General features: G+C 37.1%; 1 protein-coding gene across 1 annotated transcript; it reads left to right on the top strand.

Annotated features, from left to right (window-relative positions):
- Positions 1 to 4,350: 4,350 nt before the first annotated feature.
- Positions 4,351 to 8,730, top strand: LOC138894089 (uncharacterized). Its single transcript, XM_070178767.1, has 8 exons — positions 4,351 to 4,639; positions 4,729 to 4,920; positions 5,169 to 5,334; positions 5,530 to 5,980; positions 6,173 to 6,911; positions 7,180 to 7,605; positions 7,834 to 8,070; positions 8,528 to 8,730. Exons 1-8 carry the CDS (start codon positions 4,351 to 4,353, stop codon positions 8,728 to 8,730), a joined length of 2,703 nt encoding a protein of 900 aa, XP_070034868.1.
- The last annotated feature ends 11,820 nt before the right edge of the window (positions 8,731 to 20,550 follow it).

Genomic DNA, 20,550 nt, shown 5'->3' on the forward strand with positions numbered 1-20,550 from the left:
TGACAAGTAGGTGTGTCACCTACTTGCTAAAAGGGAAGGCCCAAATTAGTCCACCTAAATGGACATGTGTAGGTTACCCAAGAGGGCCCTTTTAGGGGCAGAATCAAGTCACATATCCTCATAATATCCAAATAGGAAGGCCGCGATGGACACCCGGTGCCTTACTCAACCGAGTACCAACGTAACATATCTTTCTTATCACACCATCATAGGTAAATGGGCCAGAAGGGCCATCATGAGATAACTGGAATAAAACATAAGGGAATACTAGATATAGGATGACCCAACATCGTAAGTCAATTGATGTAAGCTGAGAATGAATGAAATCACTATACAAGGATAATGAAGGTTTATTGAAGTCTTAAGTAAGTTAAGTTGAATGAGACTTGGAAAAAAATAAATGAGATAATGGATAAATAAAATATAGCTGCTTGCTTACCGGGATACTTGTTTGAGCTACTTGCTTACCCGTCCTACTAGCTTGAGCTACTTAACACATGTCGTGACTATTAAATGAGGGTAAGATACGTGTCTAATTGAATAAGGGCAGCATGTGACACCTATTAATTAACCAAGTAGGTGACAAATAGGTGTGTCACCTACTTGCTAAAAGGGAAGGCCCAAATTAGTCCATCTAAATGGACATGTGTAGGTTAGCCAAGAGGGCCCTTTTAGGGCCTGAATCAAGTCACATATACTCATAATATCCAAGTAGTAGAAACATAAAGAGAGCTATGAAATTCTCTCCTAAATTGACCTACTCTAAACTCTCAAGAAGTTGTTGATAATCTTCTTCTTCTTTCAATTCAAGTTAAAGGGTAATCTTCAATCTTGAAGGATCTGATGTGAAGCAAGTTAATGGCCATCAAGGGAAATATACTACCATTTTTTCATCCCTACAAGATCTGATATAGGTAAGAAAATCCTCCCTCCTTCATATATTTGAGTTTATCTAAGTTCTAGCTAGGATGTTTGGTGAAGGACTTGTGAAGTAGGGGTTGGAAATTGAGTTGAAGTTGTTGTTGTTTTACGAACCGTTTGGAGTAGTTTCATATTATTATATGGTTGTCACATAAGAGTATTGTCTTGGACATGTTATGTTTAATCTTATTAATGCCTTAACTAAGTTGTGGGAGTAATAATTGATGAAGTAATAATCTGAAAATCAGTTTTCAGTTGTTGTAATTTGTGGACTGTTAGGAGTTTGTTTTTATGTCATGTTATGGCTTAAAAATCAGTATATATAACCTGTGTATATTGTGGTTTTCATTATTGAAGTGTATTCGAGTTCTAGCTAAGTTATAGGGATGGAAAAGCGCAAAGTAGCACTTGGTTGTTGTATGAGATTGTGTGGACTATTTTGGTGATGTATTGCGATGGATATAAGGTCTGATATTGATGTAATATGTTTGTTGATATTTTTGACATGTTGGTCTTGTTTGTGGATTTGAGGAAAGTGAAAAGAATAAGGGGAGGTGCTATCCAAAATTTCGTAGATGAGCTAGTCGCTTATTTGCGTTGAGTTCTAGCTTCCGTAAGCTTAACAATGATCCCTTATTGTTTGTTGTAGATTGAAGTACTAACGGGTTGAACCGACGTCATATGGTTAGCTAAATGACAAAGGTATGTTAAGGCTATCCCTTCTTTACTTTTGGCATGATCCATATGATACAAACGAAACGAGCAAACGCACAACTTTCATAAATGACTCTATTCATAAAAGTACTAGGAGTACTTATGTTCTTGATTACCCATGTGTCATATTATTATATCATCTATTCACGGGTCTTAGAAAAATACGTAAGTTGATAAAGTTTATCCGAGAGATCTTATTGACTTACTTCATTAAGCATTGCATTCATTTATACATGTTAACCCATGACTAGATGGCGTTATATACGCGTATATTATATGTATATGGGATATGGGAAAAGGTTACGGCATTATATACGCATCACCATCTGATCAGCTGGTATACATTGATGATTTCGCCCATAGAGGCCGAGATGATATGATGGGATGCCCTCAGAGGCTTGATGATGTTATGTACTCATATACCTATGCATGGTATGACATTTACACACATATGAATGACATTATAAATATTTCACGATTCACAGAGATATTCATACTTACATGTTGAGTTCTTTATACTATGTTTCTTTCATGCCTTACATTGTAATACTCCTCATTACAAAAAAGGGTAATTAAGTAATTTGCCAAAAAAATAGCAAATAAATAAAAAATAATACAATATAAGATGAAATAGGGGCAAAGCCCTACGCTAACATAAACAAAAGAATAAGGGGGCAAGCAACTTTACTCGGCAGAAGCAAAACGGATAGAGGCGATCAAAAGCAACCACACAGTGGATTTACTCTGTTCTATCAAAGAGATTTACAGAGAAGGGGAACAAGCTAGGTAATTGAATGCTAAAACTTTTTCATGGTAATATGATTCCTTACTATTAGCTATTACTTCGTTAACTAAGGGAAGAAACAACAAAATTCAAGTTACATTTAATCTAGTATAGACAATGGAATTTTATATACATGATTCTTATAGGGCTGAGTAGATATAATTTTGGAATTTGGATTAAAAATTTGAAAGATAAAGTTAAGGAAATTGGGAGAACTCATGAGACTTTTCCGTGTATTAACTGGGTATAGCATATGAATAAGTTGTATTTAATAGATTTTGAAGTATTCTAAACTATCAGTAGCGTGAGTAAGTATAAATTGACGAATTAAGAGTCAAACATGAATCCAAGGTTGGGTATTCTAAATTAGCTATGAATTAGCTAAAACAAGGAAATTAACACAAGATCGATACTGATGTGATTATAGATTGATTGAAGAAAATCGTACAGATCGTTCGAGGTGACGAGTTTGGTATTTCGCGCGAAGTACTGTGAGTAGTAATATTACCGCAATTTGTGTTTTCATAACTTGCATAATTTACACATAATTTTTAATATGAATATGTTACTAATTATTTTTAGTTGCATGTGGGACAAGTCTTTTACTCGATATGATACCGAAATGGTTATTTGAGATGATTACCGTTATTTTAAATATTTCCGTTATCACTAGATATGTTTTATCGTTACTAAAATTTAGTGTTATCGAAACTAAATTTTATGATTTGATAAGAACTGATATGCCCTATATTATTTTAAAATATTTTCCTACGAGTATATATGGATTATAGAGATAAGTATAAATGGGAGTAAACTTTGAAGGATCTCGTAGATAATGGCGGGTTCGTTAGACCTGGTGCACCTTGTAATTACCGATTACCGTTATAGCCCTCGCTAGTGGGAAGGTAGAACACGCATACCATTACCGATTTCCCTCGAGTAGGGACTACCGTTATATTTGACTTCTTGCGAAGAAGTCCACAGTTATACCGATTACATGATCCATTCATTGAAACCTCCCAAACATGAATATTGATATTACACAGTATTTACCGAGTTTATTACCGAATTGTCAATTGATTTATATTACATGAAAAACATGATGATAGTGATTATTGTTTATTATTTCTGAAAGGGCATTCTTATGATATTTTATATTTAATATATATACTAGCATTTTTTCCTGACTTGTCCCCAAGAAAAACGGCTGTGGTTAAGTGTTATTACTCACAGAGCTAGCGACTCATTCCCTACTTATTTTTTACAGAGACAGCAGTTGACGCGGGGAGGATTTCGTTAATTAGAGCGTACATGTTAATAATTCTTGGTGAGTCTCGCACTTGTTCTCGTGGATGGAGATTTTATTTATTGTTATGGTCTTTTCTTTGAACTCTTAGAGTCGCTCCATAGTCATTCTTTTAGTGTCATGAGTATTCTTTTGTTATTATAGACTTATGTTGTGTATCGCTCTTATTATCAAAGTTGGAGATAAATTAGTAATTCTAACTGTTACTAGGTGGACTATTAATGGTAGCTATTGGTTTGGGTTAATTGATAAAGTTAATTCTGTTTGGATTGATATTAGGATGATTGGTTGTTGATTTGAGACATTAAAAGTTTTTGGGATAGTCCAAAAACAGGGAAAACTCTGTCCGATTTTCTATAAAATACCGATGAGGCTTACTTGGGGTCACTTGCTCCTAAGTGCAAGTCATGATCCTAAATTGGGTCGTGACAAAGTTGGTATCAGAGCTTAGGCTTTAAGTCCCGAGTTATGGAGCAATATTTAGTAGAGTCTTGTTCATGGGTATGTAGGCTCCCATACTTATGATCTTGAGGCTACTGAACATCTAGGAATGTTTTCCCTTCTTTCATTCTTTGATCGTGCGTTGAGATAACTTGAGATTGACTTTGGAGTATTTGTTTCGCAGATGGCTAGGACACGTACACCCTCATCTGCTAGACATGGTGCTGGACGTGGCACTACCCGAGGTGGCAGACAAGTTGGGACTCATCATACTAGAAAACAGGCCGCTCCTCAACCTAAAGTTGAGAACATGGGTCAACCCCAAGCTACTATGCCAGATCAAGTGCAAGAACAGGGGATTCAGGATGCTCCATCACCAGTGCCAACTGTTTTACCTACTGTTACCTTACCTGCTAACGCAGTGATAAGTTTATTGAATGTGTTAGAGGCATTGGTGCCTACTCAGGGTGGAAGTTCAGCTTCTCAGGCTACTTTATAGACACAAGAACCTGCACAGACTCCCTACAAGAGTTCCTGAAATTGAAATCACCAAAATTCACAGGTTCTGATAATTCAGCAAATCCTCAGAGTTTCTTGGATGGGACACTTAAGGCATTGCGTGCTCTAGGATATTCTAGTGAGAGGTCCGTGGAGCTCGCAGCATACAAACTAGAGGATATGGCTAACACATGGTATGCAACTATATTGTTAGGAAGGCTAGCAGGATCAGCCCCACTGACATGGGACGAGTTCAGTAAGTTGTTTATGGATCATTTTATTCCAGATAGCCTGAGATAAAAATATGCTAGAGACTTTGAGAGATTGGTTCAGACTCCAGATATGGATGAGTCAACCTATAACACGAAGTTTTGTAATCTGGCGAGATATGCTCCTTACTTAGTGCCTACCCATAAAGCTCGAGTTCGGAGGTTTGTTGATGGGTTGGTCGTCTATACACTACAGTAGCCCCACAGATGAAGACTTTGTCCTACACTGATGCAGTCGATCTCGCTAGAAAGATTGAAAACAAGGGACGTGATGAGCGTGCAACTAGTGAATTACATAAGAAGGCCAAGACAGGAGGATCTTTCAATGGCAGTTTTAGTGAAAATCGCAGAGCAGGAAATCAGGGACAACAACAACAGGGTTCTCAGACAGGGACACATTTGTCTTCATAGTCCACATATAGACCACATTACAGACAGGGTACTAGGGGACCATCATCATCATCTGGACATCGTAATTCTGGGAAAATATATGCCACTGCTCCAGTCTGCCAGACCTTTGGTAGATCACATTTGGGCCAGTGTCGTGTTATGACTGGAGAGTGCTTTTGATGTGGCCAGTTGGGACATCACTCTAGGGATTGTCCTCAGCCTCTGAGGAATTTCAACCGGGTTTCTACTCAGTCAGTTGTACCTACTCAGACTACTCGTAATACCTTAGGTGCTACAGGTACAGGAAATAGAGGCCGAGGTGCTGGAGATCGTGCTACTATGAATCAAGGACAAGGGAATGCTGGTAGAGGTCAGGAGAGAGTTTTTGCATTTACTAGACAGGATGCTCAGGCCTCGAATGCAGTGGTTACATGTATTCTTTCTGTTTGTTCATTTGATGCACTTGCGTTGATTGATTCGGGATCTACTCACTCCTATGTGTCCTCGTACTTTGCTTTAAGGTTTAGTAGGCAACCTGAGCTATTGGATGATCCTTTTCTAGTTGCTACTCCTGTTGGAGAGTCTCTATTAGCTGAATACGTGTATCGTGCTTGTCAGATTCTGGTTGAGGGTAGAGATACTCTCGCTGACCTTATTGTACTTTATATGATTGACTTTGACATGCTGATGGGAATGGATTGCTTATCTTCTTGATATGCTATCGTCGATTTTTATGCAAAGATAGTTAAGTTTGAGATACCAAACGAACCTAGTTTTGTTCTAAAAGGGGGTCAAGTTCTAGAGACTTGCAAAGTTATATCTTTTATGAAGGCTCAATGACTTCTGAAGAAAGGTTGCTTGGGTCTCTTAGCTATTGTAAATGACATAAGAAAGGAAATAATTAGTATAGAAAATGTACCAGTAGTGAGAGAATTTTATGATGTATTTCCTGAGGATTTACCAGGATTGCCTCCAGTACGAGAAATAGACTTTGGTATTGATTTTCTACCTGACACACAACCCATATCGATACCCCCATATCGGATGGAACCAACAGAGTTGAGGGATCTAAAGCAACAGTTGCAGGATTTGCTAGATAAGGGTTTTATCAGACCTAGTGTATCACCATGGGGGGCACCCGTACTGTTCGTAAAGAAGAAAGACGGTTCCCTGAGAATGTGCATTGACTACCCGCAGTTGAACAAGATAACAATACGCAATAAATATCCTTTGCCTCGTATAAATGACATGTTTGATCAGTTACAAGGAGCTGCCCACTTTTCAAAGATTGACCTCCGATCTTGTTATCATCAACTTAGAAATAAAGATGAAGATATTTCTAAGACTGCTTTCAGAACTCGATATGGGCACTATGCATTTCTTGTGATGCCTTTTGGACTGACTAATGCTCTAGCTACATTCATGGATTTAATGAATAGGGTGTTCAAGCCGTTTCTAGATAGATTTGTAATAGTATTTATTGATGATATCCTAATATATTCTCCTAGTCAAGGTGAACACGAGAATCATTTGAGGACTGTGTTGCAAACATTGCGAGAACATCGGCTTTATGCTAAGTTCTCAAAGTGTGAATTTTGGCTAGACTCGGTATTATTTATGGGGCATGTGGTATTTTCTAGACTCAGCCATATCATACACATGATTTGGAGATGGCTGCAGTGGTATTTGCTCTAAAACTTTGGAGGCATTACCTATACGGTGAAACTTGTGAGATTTATATTGACCATAAAAGTATGAAATATATCTTTTAGCAGAGAGATCTGAATCTTCGGCAACGTCGGTGGATGGAACTACTCAAAGACTATGATTGTTTTATTTTGTATCATCCTAAAAAGTCAATGTGGTGGCTGATGCATTGAGCAGAAAATCTATGGGGAGTTTGGCACATATAGCTCTTGCAAAGAGACTTTTGGCCAAAGATATTCAGAGACTAGAAGATATATGTATCAGATTTAGTGTCGAAAATTCAGTGGCATTGTTAGCTTGTGCTCAGGCTCAGTCTTTATTATTTGAGCACATTAAAGCCACCAAATATAAGGATGAGCGATTCTGCAAATACAGAGATGAGGCCTTAGCTGGTAAGAGCAAGGATATAATTGTTGAAAGTGATGGTGTTCTTCGAATGGGTGACAGGTTATGTGTAGCAAACATAGATGGGTTAAGACAGTCTATTCTTGAAGAAGCTCACAACTCTAGATACACTATACATCCTGGATCCACAAAAATGTATCATGACCTAAAGCAATTTTATTGGTGGGAAGGTATGAAGAAAGATGTTGCTAACTTTGTTTCTAGTTGTTTGACTTGCTAGTAGGTCAAGGCTGAGCATCAGTGACCTGCAGGTCTACTACAACAAATTGAGATTCCAGAGTGGAAATAGGAAAGAATTACCATGGATTTTGTGACTGGCCTACCCCGCACTCTTAGAGGTTATGATTATGTGTGTGTAATTGTAGATTGACTGATAAAATCAGCACACCTTTTGCCAGTGAAGACTACATATGGTGGAGTAAGGTATGCACAAATATTTATGAACGAAATTTTCCGACTTCACGGAGTTTCAATATCCATCATCTCTGATAGAGGATCACAATTTACTTCACGCTTTTGGAAATCTTTTCAAGAAGCATTGGATACACTAGTAGATCTTAGTACTGCATTTCATCCACAGACAGACGGGCAGTCAGAACGTACTATACAGATCTTGGAGAATATGTTGGGAGCCTGTATTCTTGAGTTTCGAGGTAGTTGGGACACCTATCTACCTTTAGCTAAATTTGCTTATAACAATAGCTTCTAGTCCAGTATCCGAATGGCACCGTATGAAGCATTATATGGTAGAAGATATCGCTCTCCTATCAAATGGTTTGAAGCTCGTGAGACTAACTTATTGGGACCCGACTTAGTACAAGAAGCTATGGAAAAGGTCCAGTTGATCAGACAGAGATTGCTTACAGCTCAAAGCAGACAAAAATCTTATGCGGATAAGAGATGAAGAGACTTAGTGTTCGCAATTAGAGAAAAAAGTGTTCCTACGAGTCTCCCCTATAAAAGGCGTGATTCGGTTTGGGAAAAGAGGAAAGTTGAGCCCCAGGTTTATAGGACCGTATGGGATACTAGACCGAATGGGAGTTGTGGCTTATCGTTTGGCACTTCCTCCTGAGTTGTCTTTTATTCATCCAGTGTTTCATGTCTCAATGCTAAGAAAATATATATCAGACTCATCTAAGGTGCTTGAAGCACTGACTATACCTCTTGATGAGAAGTTATCTTACGAGGAGGAGCCGATGGCTATTGTTGATAGACAAATAAGAAAACTACGGCCAAAAAAAATTGTGTTCGTGAAAGTCTTATGGAGAAATCGTACTGTTGAAGAAGCTACATGAGAAATAGAAGATGCTATGCGAGTCAAGTATCCTCATTTATTTCATTCTACAGGTATGTACCTGAGCTAAATTCGGGGACCGAATTTCATAAGATGGGAGAATATAATATTCTTCATTACAAAAAAGGGTAATTAAGTAATTTATCCAAAATAAAATAGCTAATAAACAAAAAAAACAATATAAGATGAAATTGGGGCAAAGCCCTACGCTAACAGAAACAAAAGAATAAGGGGGCAAGCAACTTTACTCGGCAGAAGCAAAACGGACAGAGGCGATCAAAAGAAACCACAAAGTGGGTTTACTTTGTTCTAGCAAAGGGATTTACAGAGAAGGGGAACAAGCTAGGTAATTGAATTCTAAAACTTTTTTATGGTAATCTGATTCCTTTACTTAATACTTAGCACACTATTAGCTATTACTTCGTTAACTAAGGGAAGAAACAACAAAATTCAAGTTACTTTTAATCTAGTAAAGACAATGGAATTTTATATACATGATTCTTATAGGGCTGAGTAGATATAATTTTGGAATTTGGATTAAGAATTTGAAAGATAAAGTTAAGGAAATTGGGAGAAATTCATGAGACGTTTTCGTGAATTAACTGGGTATAGCATATGAATAAGTTGTATTTAATAGATTTTGAAGTATTCTAAACTACCAGTAGCGTGAGTAAGTATAAATTGATGAATTAAGAATCAAACATGAACCCAAGGCTGGGTATTCTAAATTAGCTATGAATTAGCTAAAACAAGGAAATTAACATGAGATCGATATTGATGTGATTATAGATTGATTGAAGAAAATCGTACAGATCGTTCGAGGTGACGAGTTTGGTATTTTGCACGAAGTACTGTGAGTAGTAATCTTACCGCAATTTGTGTTTTCATAACTTGCATGATTTACACATGATTTTTAATATGAATATGTTACTGATTATTTTGAGTTGCATGTGGGATAACGCTTTTACTCGATATGATACCGAAATGGTTATTTGAGATGATTACCGTTGTTTTAAATATTTCCGTTGTCACTAGATATGTTTTAACGTTACTCGAATTTACAGTTATCGAAACGAAATTTCATAATTTGATAAGAACCGATATGCCCTATATTATTTTAAAATATTTTTCTACTAGTATATATGGATTACAGATACAAGTATAAATAAGAGTAGACTTTAAAGGATCCCGTAGCTAACGGCGAGTTCATTAGACCTGGGGCAACTTGTAATTACCGATTACCGTTATAGTCCTCGCTAGTGGGAAGGTAGAACTAGCATTTTGACTTTTTGCGAAGAAGTCCACAGTTATATCGATTACATGATCTATTCATTGAAACCTCCCAAACATGAATATTGATATTACACAGTATTTACCAAGCTTATTACCGAATTGTCATTTGATTTATATTACATGAAAAACATAATGATACTGATTATTGTTTATTATTTTTGAAAGGGCGTTCTTATGATATTTTCTGTTTAATATATATATTAGCATATTTTCTGACTTGTCCCCGATAAAAACGGTTGTGGTTAAGTGTTATTACTCACTGAGCTAGAGAATCATTCCCCGCTATTTTTTTTTTACAGAGATATCAGTTGACGCGGGCGAGGATTTCGTTAATTAGAGCGCACAGGTTGATAGTTCTTGGTGAGCTTCGCACTTGTTCGCGTGGGCGGAGATTTTATTTATTATTATGGTCTTTTCTTTGAACTCTTAGAGTCGCTCCATAGTCATTCTTTTAGTGTCATGAGTATTCTTTTGTTATTATAAACTTATGTTGAGTATCGTTCTTATTATCAAAGTTGGAGATAAATTAGTATTTCTAACTGTTAGTGGGTGGACTATTAATGGTAGATATTGGTTTGGGTTAATTGATAAAGTTATTGTTATTTGGATTGATATTAGGATTTTTGGTTGTTGATTTGAGACAGGAAATTTTTTGGGATAGTCCAAAAATAGGGAAAACTCTGTCCGATTTTCTGTAAAATTCCGATGAGGCTTACTTGGGGGCACTTCCTCCTATGTGCCAGTCATGATCCTAAATTGGGTCGTGACATACCTTCTCGGTACTTTATTTGTACTGACGTCCCTTTTGACTGGGGACGCTGCGTTTCATGCTCGCAGGTCCCGATAGACAGGTTGACAAACCTCCTAGTAGGCTATCAGCTCAACGGAAGGTGTTGGTGCACTCTACTTGCTCCGGAGTTGTCTATTTGGTCAGTATGATTTGGACATGTATTGATTGGTATGGCGGGGCCCTGTCCCGATCTTTATGACGTTTATGTACTCTTAGAGGCTTGTAGACAGATGTCATATATATGGATACTTGTATGACTTTATCGACCTATGTTTTGAGTGTACAAATGATCATATCGGCCTTATAGGGTCGTATGTCACGTGTATAAATTTTTATATCATGTTGGGTCGTCCTATGTCCAGTATTCCCTTATGTTTTATTCCAATTATCTAATGATGGCCCTTCTAGCCCATTTACCTATGATGGTGTGATAAGAAAGATATGTTACATTGGTACTCGGTTGAGTAAGGCACCGGGTGTCCGTCGCGGGCCTCTGATTGGGTCGTGACAATATTTGTTTTTACCCGAGTTAAAAAAAATATAGGGTCGAATCTTGTTAGTGGGTCGAGCTCGACCCATTTTTTGTTTCTGGCCGAGCTTGCCACATGGCCCAGTAAAAATATGTTACCACATTAAATTGAAGGCCTGCCAATTTTGCCATTAGAAGTGAGGAAAATTTTGGTAATAGAATTAACGTCGTGTGCTTTTTTAGACGCGGTCCCATTCCATTGTAATTGGCATGTGCCAATTTGGTTGCATGACAACTGAACTTGGAGACCAAGGAAAAATTTTGTGGAGTACAAATTTATATCATTTTCCTTTTTATGCTTGGAGGCTACGTTTAGCTTCTCTATTTATAGAGAAGCAATTATTCATTCTATATACACCAACAAATAGAGAAAGAAAGAATGAGGCATCACCGATAGGGTATAAGAAAATAGTCTGTGAGAAAAATAGAGAGTGCGAGCGATATTATAGTGATGTGGGAATATCAAAAGAGGGTTATTTATTTTAAATATTGTAGCGGTCTTTGAAGTATTTTGCTAGGCCTACAAAGTGTAAAATTCCTTGCTATAGTGATACCAGTTGCTCCTCTCGAGTTCGTGATTTTGTTTCTTATTCAAAAGAGTTTTTCACGTAAACATCTTAGTGTCCTTATCACTCTTTTATTCTTATTAATTATCATATCTCGGTACTACAATATTATTCCGCACTTATTACTGTAAATATTATTTTTGTGGGACGTTTATTTCCAGCAACTAGTATCAGACCATAAGTTCTGCTTGTTCACATAAATACTGTTCACGATCGGTAGTACTATACTCGATAAAAAAGAAAAATATCTGGAGTAAAGTGCGAGGTAGCAAAATTCAATGGAGATAGCGGTTTCTCAACATGGCAAAGAAGAATGAGGGATGTGCTTATCCAATAAGGATTACACAAGGTACTAGATACTGATGCCAAAAAGCCTGAGGATTGGGCGGACTTGGATGAAAAGGCTCCTAGTGCGATGAGGTTGTACTTAAAATATGTTGTGGTAAATAACATCATTGATGAGTATAATGCATGTGAAATTTTGGACAAGGTTGGAAAGCCTATATGTCCAAAATACTGACAAATAAATTGTACCTAAAGAAGTAGTTATATGCCTTATACATAGGTGAACGTATGATTTGTTTTCCACATTTAAATATGTTAACAGACTAATCACATAGATCGTCAACCTCGGAATAAAGATTAAGGAAAAAGATCGGCAACAGTCATCATGCACGGTAAGACCACCATTGAGTTGAAAGACGTAACATCGGCTCTTCTACTTAAGAAGAAGATGAAAAAAGCCTATCAAGGACATGCTCTCATCATAGAAGGTAGATGCAGGAGTTAACAAAGGAGTTTGAGCAACTATGGTAGATCCAGAGATCATGGAAAGTCAAAGAACAGTTCCACATTAAAAGCCAGAAATTGCTACAATTGTGATCTACTAGGTCACTTCAAAAGAGATTGCAGAAGGGCAAAGGTGAACGCAGTAGCCAAAATAATGATGACAACACAACCACTATAGTACAAAATAATGATAATGTTATTCTCTTCATGTCACGACCCAAAAATAACAAGTCGTGATGGCGCCTCTTGAAGTCCCCGCTAACACGAAGTGATTTAAAAAGATTCTTCTTTATCGATGGTGATCGGTCATGGTATCTATAGCCTTGCTTCTTTTTCGGCCAAATCTTGATTTAGTTTTGCTTCTCCCGATCATCGAGCCTGATCGACTCGACTCTTTTCCCTTCCCCCCGGCCTCTCACTTCGTTTCGTTCTTCTTCTGTACCATCGCTTGAATGAAGACACTCAATCGTTCAGACTTTCCTAAATGCCCCCCCACCGGCCCTTCTCCTTTACGGGTCTGGATTTTTTGCGTCGTTTCAGTCATCGTGGTCGACGGGGAAGAAAGAAATAACTAGACCCACTAGGTAAGCCAACTAACAAAACAATACAAGTCAAATGAAATTATAGAAAAATAGTGAAGGATTTTCCAAACTTTTACAAATTAACCCAAGAACTGGTAGTACAAATCATGAGCTTCTAAGACTTAGAATTTACAAAGCTGATACAAAAAAAAATTACACGATCTGTTTGAAGGCTACATAAATAGATTAACAAAATCTAAAGCTACCAAGGACAAGTGGCAGCTACATCCAGAATGCACGAACATCTTCAGGGTCCGCAATCGACCTCACCAGCAGGTCCGCTCCAAAAGTCTGCACGCAAGGTGCAGAGGTGCAGTATGAGTACAACCGACCCCATGTACTCAGTAAGTATTTTGTCCAACCTCGTCGAAGTAGTGACGAGGCTTTTTAGTTGAAAGATGCTCGCTGATAAAATTTGTAATGTAACTAACAATAGAACTATACTACAGTGTAATAGAATAGAGCACACGAACGAATGTACAAAGCAATAAAAGAGTACTAGAAGAGATCACAATCCAACAGTTTTCAATATCTCGACCAATCCTTTCCTTAGAGAGAAACCTAATGAACCACAATAATCACCTCAAAACTTTCATAGTGTGGGAGAAACACTCAAGATATCAAATTCAACGGCACGGCAACACCCTTCATGCTTTTATCTCATCCTCACCAAATATGTGTTAAACAATACCAACCGAAGGGCAGAAATACCAATAACAGAAATGACAAAGTAGGAAATACGCAAGTAGTAATAATGAATGAGAATGTAAACAAGGACATCAGTAACAGACTAGGCGGAAAGCATAAAGGTAATGACAACAATTAGGAAAAGGAATGTAACTTCAACTAACTAGCATGGTGGAGGCATAAAGATAGATATAACAAATAAGAAAGGGGACACATGATCTTTATAAGTTAACAAGTAGAGACATGAATGACTAACATGGAAGAAGACTTGTACCTAAGTGCAACAAAACAGATATGACATGGATGCAATTATAACAGCAGGAAGTAGGCATGATATTTACAAGTTAAGCAAGTAGAAGTCATGGGCAACACAACAGCAATCGAGATAGAGAATAAAGACAGAACAGTAACGACAAGTCACATAAGAACCGTAAGTGTGACAGTAACAATTCAAGGTAAACACATGAAGATATCTGCAAGAAAAGGATATCATAACATAATGCATGTCCCTCGTCCTCACTTGTACGGAAACACCCTTCGTGCCATGAACTCGCAATAACACAAAAGCATAATAATATAAATGCAATGGTACGACATCATTCTTCGTGCTTTTACTCACATAATATGGCACAGTATCACCCTTAAAGCTTTTACTCACATGACATGGCACGACATCACTCTTCATGATTTTACTCACAATTGATATGGTCCGATATCACCCTTCGTGCTTTTACTCTCAATAATATGGCACGGCATCACCCTTCGTGCTTTTACTCTCAGATAATATGGCACGATATCACCCTTCGTGCTTTACACTCTACCTCACATGATAATGTATAAACAATGTCACGGAACCACCCTTTGTACTTTACGCTCTTCCTTACCAGGCATATGTATATCAATGACAAACAAGGCAGGAATCATAAATAATGTCAAGGAGAGTGTTTAAACGAATATTCCAAATGAATCCCAATCACAACTTTCCAAGCCAACAATAGTTCAATAAACCTGCAAGAACCTTATTATTCAAGTATTCCAACAAATCTCACAAATGATCCATTACCCAAGTATAGAATCTAGTATCTCAAGAATATCGGTCGTAGCAATGTATTAATGATCATGCATAGTGATGACCGAATTAGACACATCAATGTGTTCTCAGAATTTCATCAAATTTGATCAAGTTATAACAAGCTAAGTCTTAGTTCCTAACATTTAATATTATGATCTTAGTATCTAGGAGTCAAGTAAGACATGAAACAAGAAGGTCACGTGATTCTACAAGACACAATTTATAACATAATTTACCCCCGAGCATGGTTAACCCTGGCACATGCATATATGCTCGTCACCTCATATATGCATCACCCCCCACATGTGGAAAAGTAACAAACAATGTCAAATAGTAGAAAAAATTCCCTCAACAAAGTTAGGCAAGACACTTACCTCAATTCGGCTAACTCAATACTCAATTTAGCTTTTTCCTTTACAAATTTACCTCCGCTCGGCTCAATCTAGCCAAAGATGACTTAAATACATCACATAATGCAAGGGAAAATAATTTCAATTAATAAAGTTGTGATTTTTATTCAATTTCTAAAAAGTCAATAAAAGTCAAATTCCGGGCCCGCTCGGTCAAAACCCGGGTCCAAGGATAGGTCTTGACTACCCATAGCCTCACGAGTCCAAATACATGTTTAGTTTTCAAATCTGAGTCCTATTCGACACTCAAATCCCAAAATTTTATTTTTCAAAGTTTTGACAAAATCCCCAAATTTTTTCCTAGATTCTCATGAATTTGATATTAAATCTTATGTAAAATCATAAAATGTAGTTGAGAATTGATTAGAGGTTCTTACCCAATGATTTGGTAAAAACATCCTTTCACAAAATCGCTTCCCATCGAAGCTAGGATTCAAAATATAACAAAAATGAAGCTAAGACTCGGAATTCTCAGCATTTAGGAGGCTGCAGATATCGCATTTGTGACAGGGGGTTCGTAAATGCGACCCCCGCAAATGCGAACAACTTATCCCAAATGCGAACCAGAAGGTTTCCTGTCATGGTTGCATTTGCGACCATATTCTTCTAAAATGCGAAGACCAATATTTCGCAAAAGCGGCAGGGTCCGTCGCAAATGCTAATAACTCCACATCGCAAATGCGGAGGGTTTCTTCGCAAATGCAAATCTTCCCCAGCAGCCCAATTTTTGCAATTGCGATGGCTGCTTTGCAATTGTGACAGAAACATCGCAAATGCGATGACACCAGTACCAACACTCAAATATTATGGAAAATCATTCTAAAACCAAGCCGAAACTCACCCGAGTCCACGAGGCTCCAAACCAAACACCCACACAAGTCTAAAAACATAATACGAACTCGTTCGAGCGATCAAAACATCAAAATAACCTCAAGAATCACGAATGGGAAGCCAAAACGCATGAAGATCAATGGAAACTTCAAGAACTTCTAGAATTGCAACCAAGCATCCAAACCATATCAAATCAACTCCAAATGGCGCCAAAGTTTGCATACAAGTTCCATATGACGAAACGAACCTACTCGAAGCTTCAAATCATGCATAGAAACCTCAAAACGACAAATCGCACCTCAAGTCAAAATCAATAAACTTTGAAATATCAACTTCTACAACTGATGCCGAAACATATCAAATCACGTCCAATTAACCTCGAATTTTTCATACAAGTCACTCTTGGGATTGCGGACCTATTCCAACTTTCGAAATCAAAATCTGACCCCGATATCAAAAAGTCCACTCCCTATCAAACTTCCCAAAAATCCAACTTTCACCATTTCAAGACTAATTCGGCTACGTACCACCAAATTATAACTCGGACGCGCTTCTAAGTCCAAAATCACCCAACAGAGCTAACGGAGCTGACAGAACCCTATTCCTAGGCCTCAAACTACCGAGCGAAGTGCAGATGCTCAAAATGACGCCGTTACACTTCATAAATGAGGAAGAGAAACGTATGCACTTAGCAGGTCTAGAGTCGGAATGGGTGATTGATACAATAACATCTTATCATGTTACACCATTAAGTTATCATTTTGTAGATATGTAGTACTATAAGAATATGTAACACAAGTTACATAAAATTGTAGGGAGGGCGATGTTTGTATCAAGAAAAATATTGAATGCACATTGGTTCAAAAGGACGTGCGACATGTACCTAATTTGCGAATGAACTTGATCTTGGGAATAGCTTTAGATCTAGATGGATACGAGAACTATTTTGCAAATTAAAAGTGGAGACTCGCCAAGGGATCACTGATAGTCGCAAAAGGGAGTTGCTCGTAGCACGTTGTACATGACAAATGCAGAAATATACTAAGGTGAATTAAATGCAACCCAAGATGAGATTTTTATAGATTTGTAGGATAGAAGAAAGGGTCATATGAGAGAGAAGGGATTGCAGATTCTTGCCAAGAAATTACTATCTCTTTTGCCAAAGGTATGACAGTAAACCTTTATGAATACTGTTTATTTTGTAAACAACATAGAGCCTCATTTCAGACACCGTCTAAAAAAAGATTGAAGATACTTGATTTGGTATATTCTGATATTTGTGGTCCAATGGAGATAGAATCGATATGCTTTAACAAATATTTATTTACTTTTATTAATGATGCTTCATGAAAATTGTGGGTTTATATCTTGAAAATTAAAGATCAGGTGTTTTAATTTTTTTCAAAAGTTTCATACTCTAGTGGAAAAGGGGATGTCGAAAGCTAAAGCGTCTCCGAACTGAAAATAGAGGAGAGTACACTTTAAGGTAATTTGAAGTACCGTTAAAGCCATTAGATCAAATATGAAAAGACAGTTCCTGGAACCCCACAACAAATGTTGTAGTTGAGAGGATGAACCGCACCATTATCGAAAAAGTGAGAAACATGCTTAGAATGGCTAAACTTCCTAAGTCATTCTGGGGTGAAGCCGTTCAGACTACCTGTTACCTGATGAATAGGAGTCCATCAGTTCTATTGGAATTTGATATTCTATAGAGAGTTTGGACCAATAAGAAGGTATCTTACTCACATATGAAGGTGTTCGGTTGAAGAGCTTTTGCGCATATACCAAAGGAGTAGAGAACAAAACTGGATGATAAATTTATTCCCTGCATATTTATCGGATATGGAGATGAAGAACTCGGGTACAAATTATGGGATCATGTAAAGAAGAAAGTCATCAAAAGTAGAGATGTAGTTTTCCGAGAAAGATAAAGTTGGAACTGCTGATGATCTATTAGAGAAGGCCAAGAAAATGAATGGTACAGACCCTAACCTTCTTACTCTTCCTTCTGCTTCTAACCATCCCACAAGTGCAGAAAGTAGGACCGCCAAGGTTGCAAGAAGGGGGAGCAACCTGATGAGGTTATTGAGCAGAGGGAATAACTTGATTTCAGAAAATGGAGCACCCCACTCAGGAAGAAGAACAACCTCAACCTTTGAGGATTTCATAAAAGCCAACGGTAAAGTCATACAGGTACCCTTCCACAGAGTTTGCCTCGTCAGTAATGAGAGGGAGTCGGAAAGTCTTAGGAAGGTGCTATCACATCCAGAAAAGAGCAAGTGGATAAAATCCATGCATGAAGATATGGAATATGTACAGAAAAATGGCACGTACAAATTGATTGAACTTTCAAGGGTAGAAGACCACTCAAATGCAAGTGAGTCTTTAAACTCAAGAAAGAAGGAAAGGGTAAGCTGGTCAGACAAAAAGCTCGATTGCGGGTAAAAGGCTTTGAACAGAAGAAAGATATTGATTTTGACGAAATTTTCTCATATGTTATTAAAATAACTTCTATTCGAATAATTTTGAGCTGAGCAGTTAGCATAGATCTTGAAGTGGAGAATTTGGGCGTAAAAACTGCATTTCTTTATGGAGATTTAGAAGTTATATGGAGCAGCTAGAATGTCACGACCCAAGATCCACGTGACCGGCACTCGGTACACTACCCGACCCGAGTGAACCAAACCCATAAATAAATCCTCTCTTATATGCATGCATAAGTCTTTTGAAACATAAGTATTTTAAATAATAAAATTCATGCATGAAACTTAAGCTTTAAAATAATTCTCTTCATTAAACAAAATACATAAATTTAATTATTCACTTATGCATGCCATATGAGTAACCGTAGCTTACAACCTAAAGGAATAAACTATTATTGTCTCTGGAATTTTTATGACACGGAATGAGTATAGTTGACCGAGACAGGCCCCGGCTACTCCAAAGTAGATAGTAAATATTGCTCTACGATATTAAAAGTGGAGTCTCACCAAAAGTATAAGTTAGAGATGTGGGGCTATCCTAAATACGAGCTCACGCTACTTAGGACCGGTGCCTGAAAATAGAAATAGAAATTTTTAAGTTCAACCAAAATCATATGAGATTTTACCTTTGGTGGGAGAACTATACTGACACTGATATAATAGAAACAACACTAGGTGATCAACCTAACCACACGTATTTGACCTTACTTGTCTGTGCGGCTTCCCGTAGTACCATACGAGTCGACTTACCCTCATTACATTTAGTAATGATCATTTTCTCAAAACTTAGGGAATTGTATCCCATAAACCTCGGCTTAACCTTAGAATGTGTCCTCTACACCAGTACGTGTAGTTTCGTGGTAACGAATTCAAAATTCAAACTAATCTCGGTGGACTCCACTAGTAAGCCTCAAAGAAATTTACTTTAAATCAAATTATGGTATTCATTATTGATCCAACATTTGAACAAAAATCAAATAAAAACCTTCTTCAATTTCATGTTAAAAGCAATTAACATAATTTATTTTTTAGTTCAACAAGTGCCACTCAAACATTTAAAGATATTTCAAAAATATTACACTTTATATTTTCAATAAAATAAAATGAATGACACTTAAACATTTATAATATAAGGAATGGTGTAATCCCAACCCGCTCGTCCCAACAAGCTAGGATCCACAATTAGAAGTCAAGTTCTAAATCATTTTATGATATGTGATTTGGAAGAAAAATTCCATGAAGTAGCAGATTTCAACATACCTCAATATGCTCTCAAAACCTTACCACAAGCATCCAAGGTATTCAACAAATCACAATATATACACAAATATATCCAAAATGAGTCAAGAGTTACTCAACAATACCCAATAAGACTCATTTAGGCCTTTACTCATGACTATAGGTACTTTGGGTTCATCTTTCCTACCAAATGTGTTCATATATTCTTAACAATCTCATTTATAGTACTTAATAGTCTATTAGAATTATAAATAACTAAACAATCTCCATTTATTATCTCAAGTTACTATTCATGTCTACCCCAACCACCAACCATCAATATCCAACTAGGATTTCATAATTACTCGCATTCAATTACTTCTCAATATCATGAATACTATATATATATATATATATATATATATATATATATATATATATATATATATATATATATATATACTCATTTATATCTCATAAATGAGGTTGAAGTAGATGAATTTACCTTTTTGAAGCAAACCCTAGAAAATCTCTTCTTTGGTGTTCTTGATGATTCTTTAAGATTCAAG

Source organism: Nicotiana tomentosiformis, chromosome 6, assembly GCF_000390325.3.
Source record: "Nicotiana tomentosiformis chromosome 6, ASM39032v3, whole genome shotgun sequence".
NCBI lineage: Eukaryota > Viridiplantae > Streptophyta > Magnoliopsida > Solanales > Solanaceae > Nicotiana > Nicotiana tomentosiformis.

Coding starts and splice junctions, on each gene's coding strand:
- LOC138894089 (XM_070178767.1), top strand. CDS start 4,351: ATGGCTAGGACACGTACACCCTCATCTGCTAGACATGGTGCTGGACGT. Junction 4,640..4,728: donor GGTGCCTACTCAGGGTGGAA/GTTCAGCTTCTC, acceptor CAAAATTCACAG/GTTCTGATAATTCAGCAAAT. Junction 7,606..7,833: donor GCAATTTTATTGGTGGGAAG/GTATGAAGAAAG, acceptor ACCTTTTGCCAG/TGAAGACTACATATGGTGGA.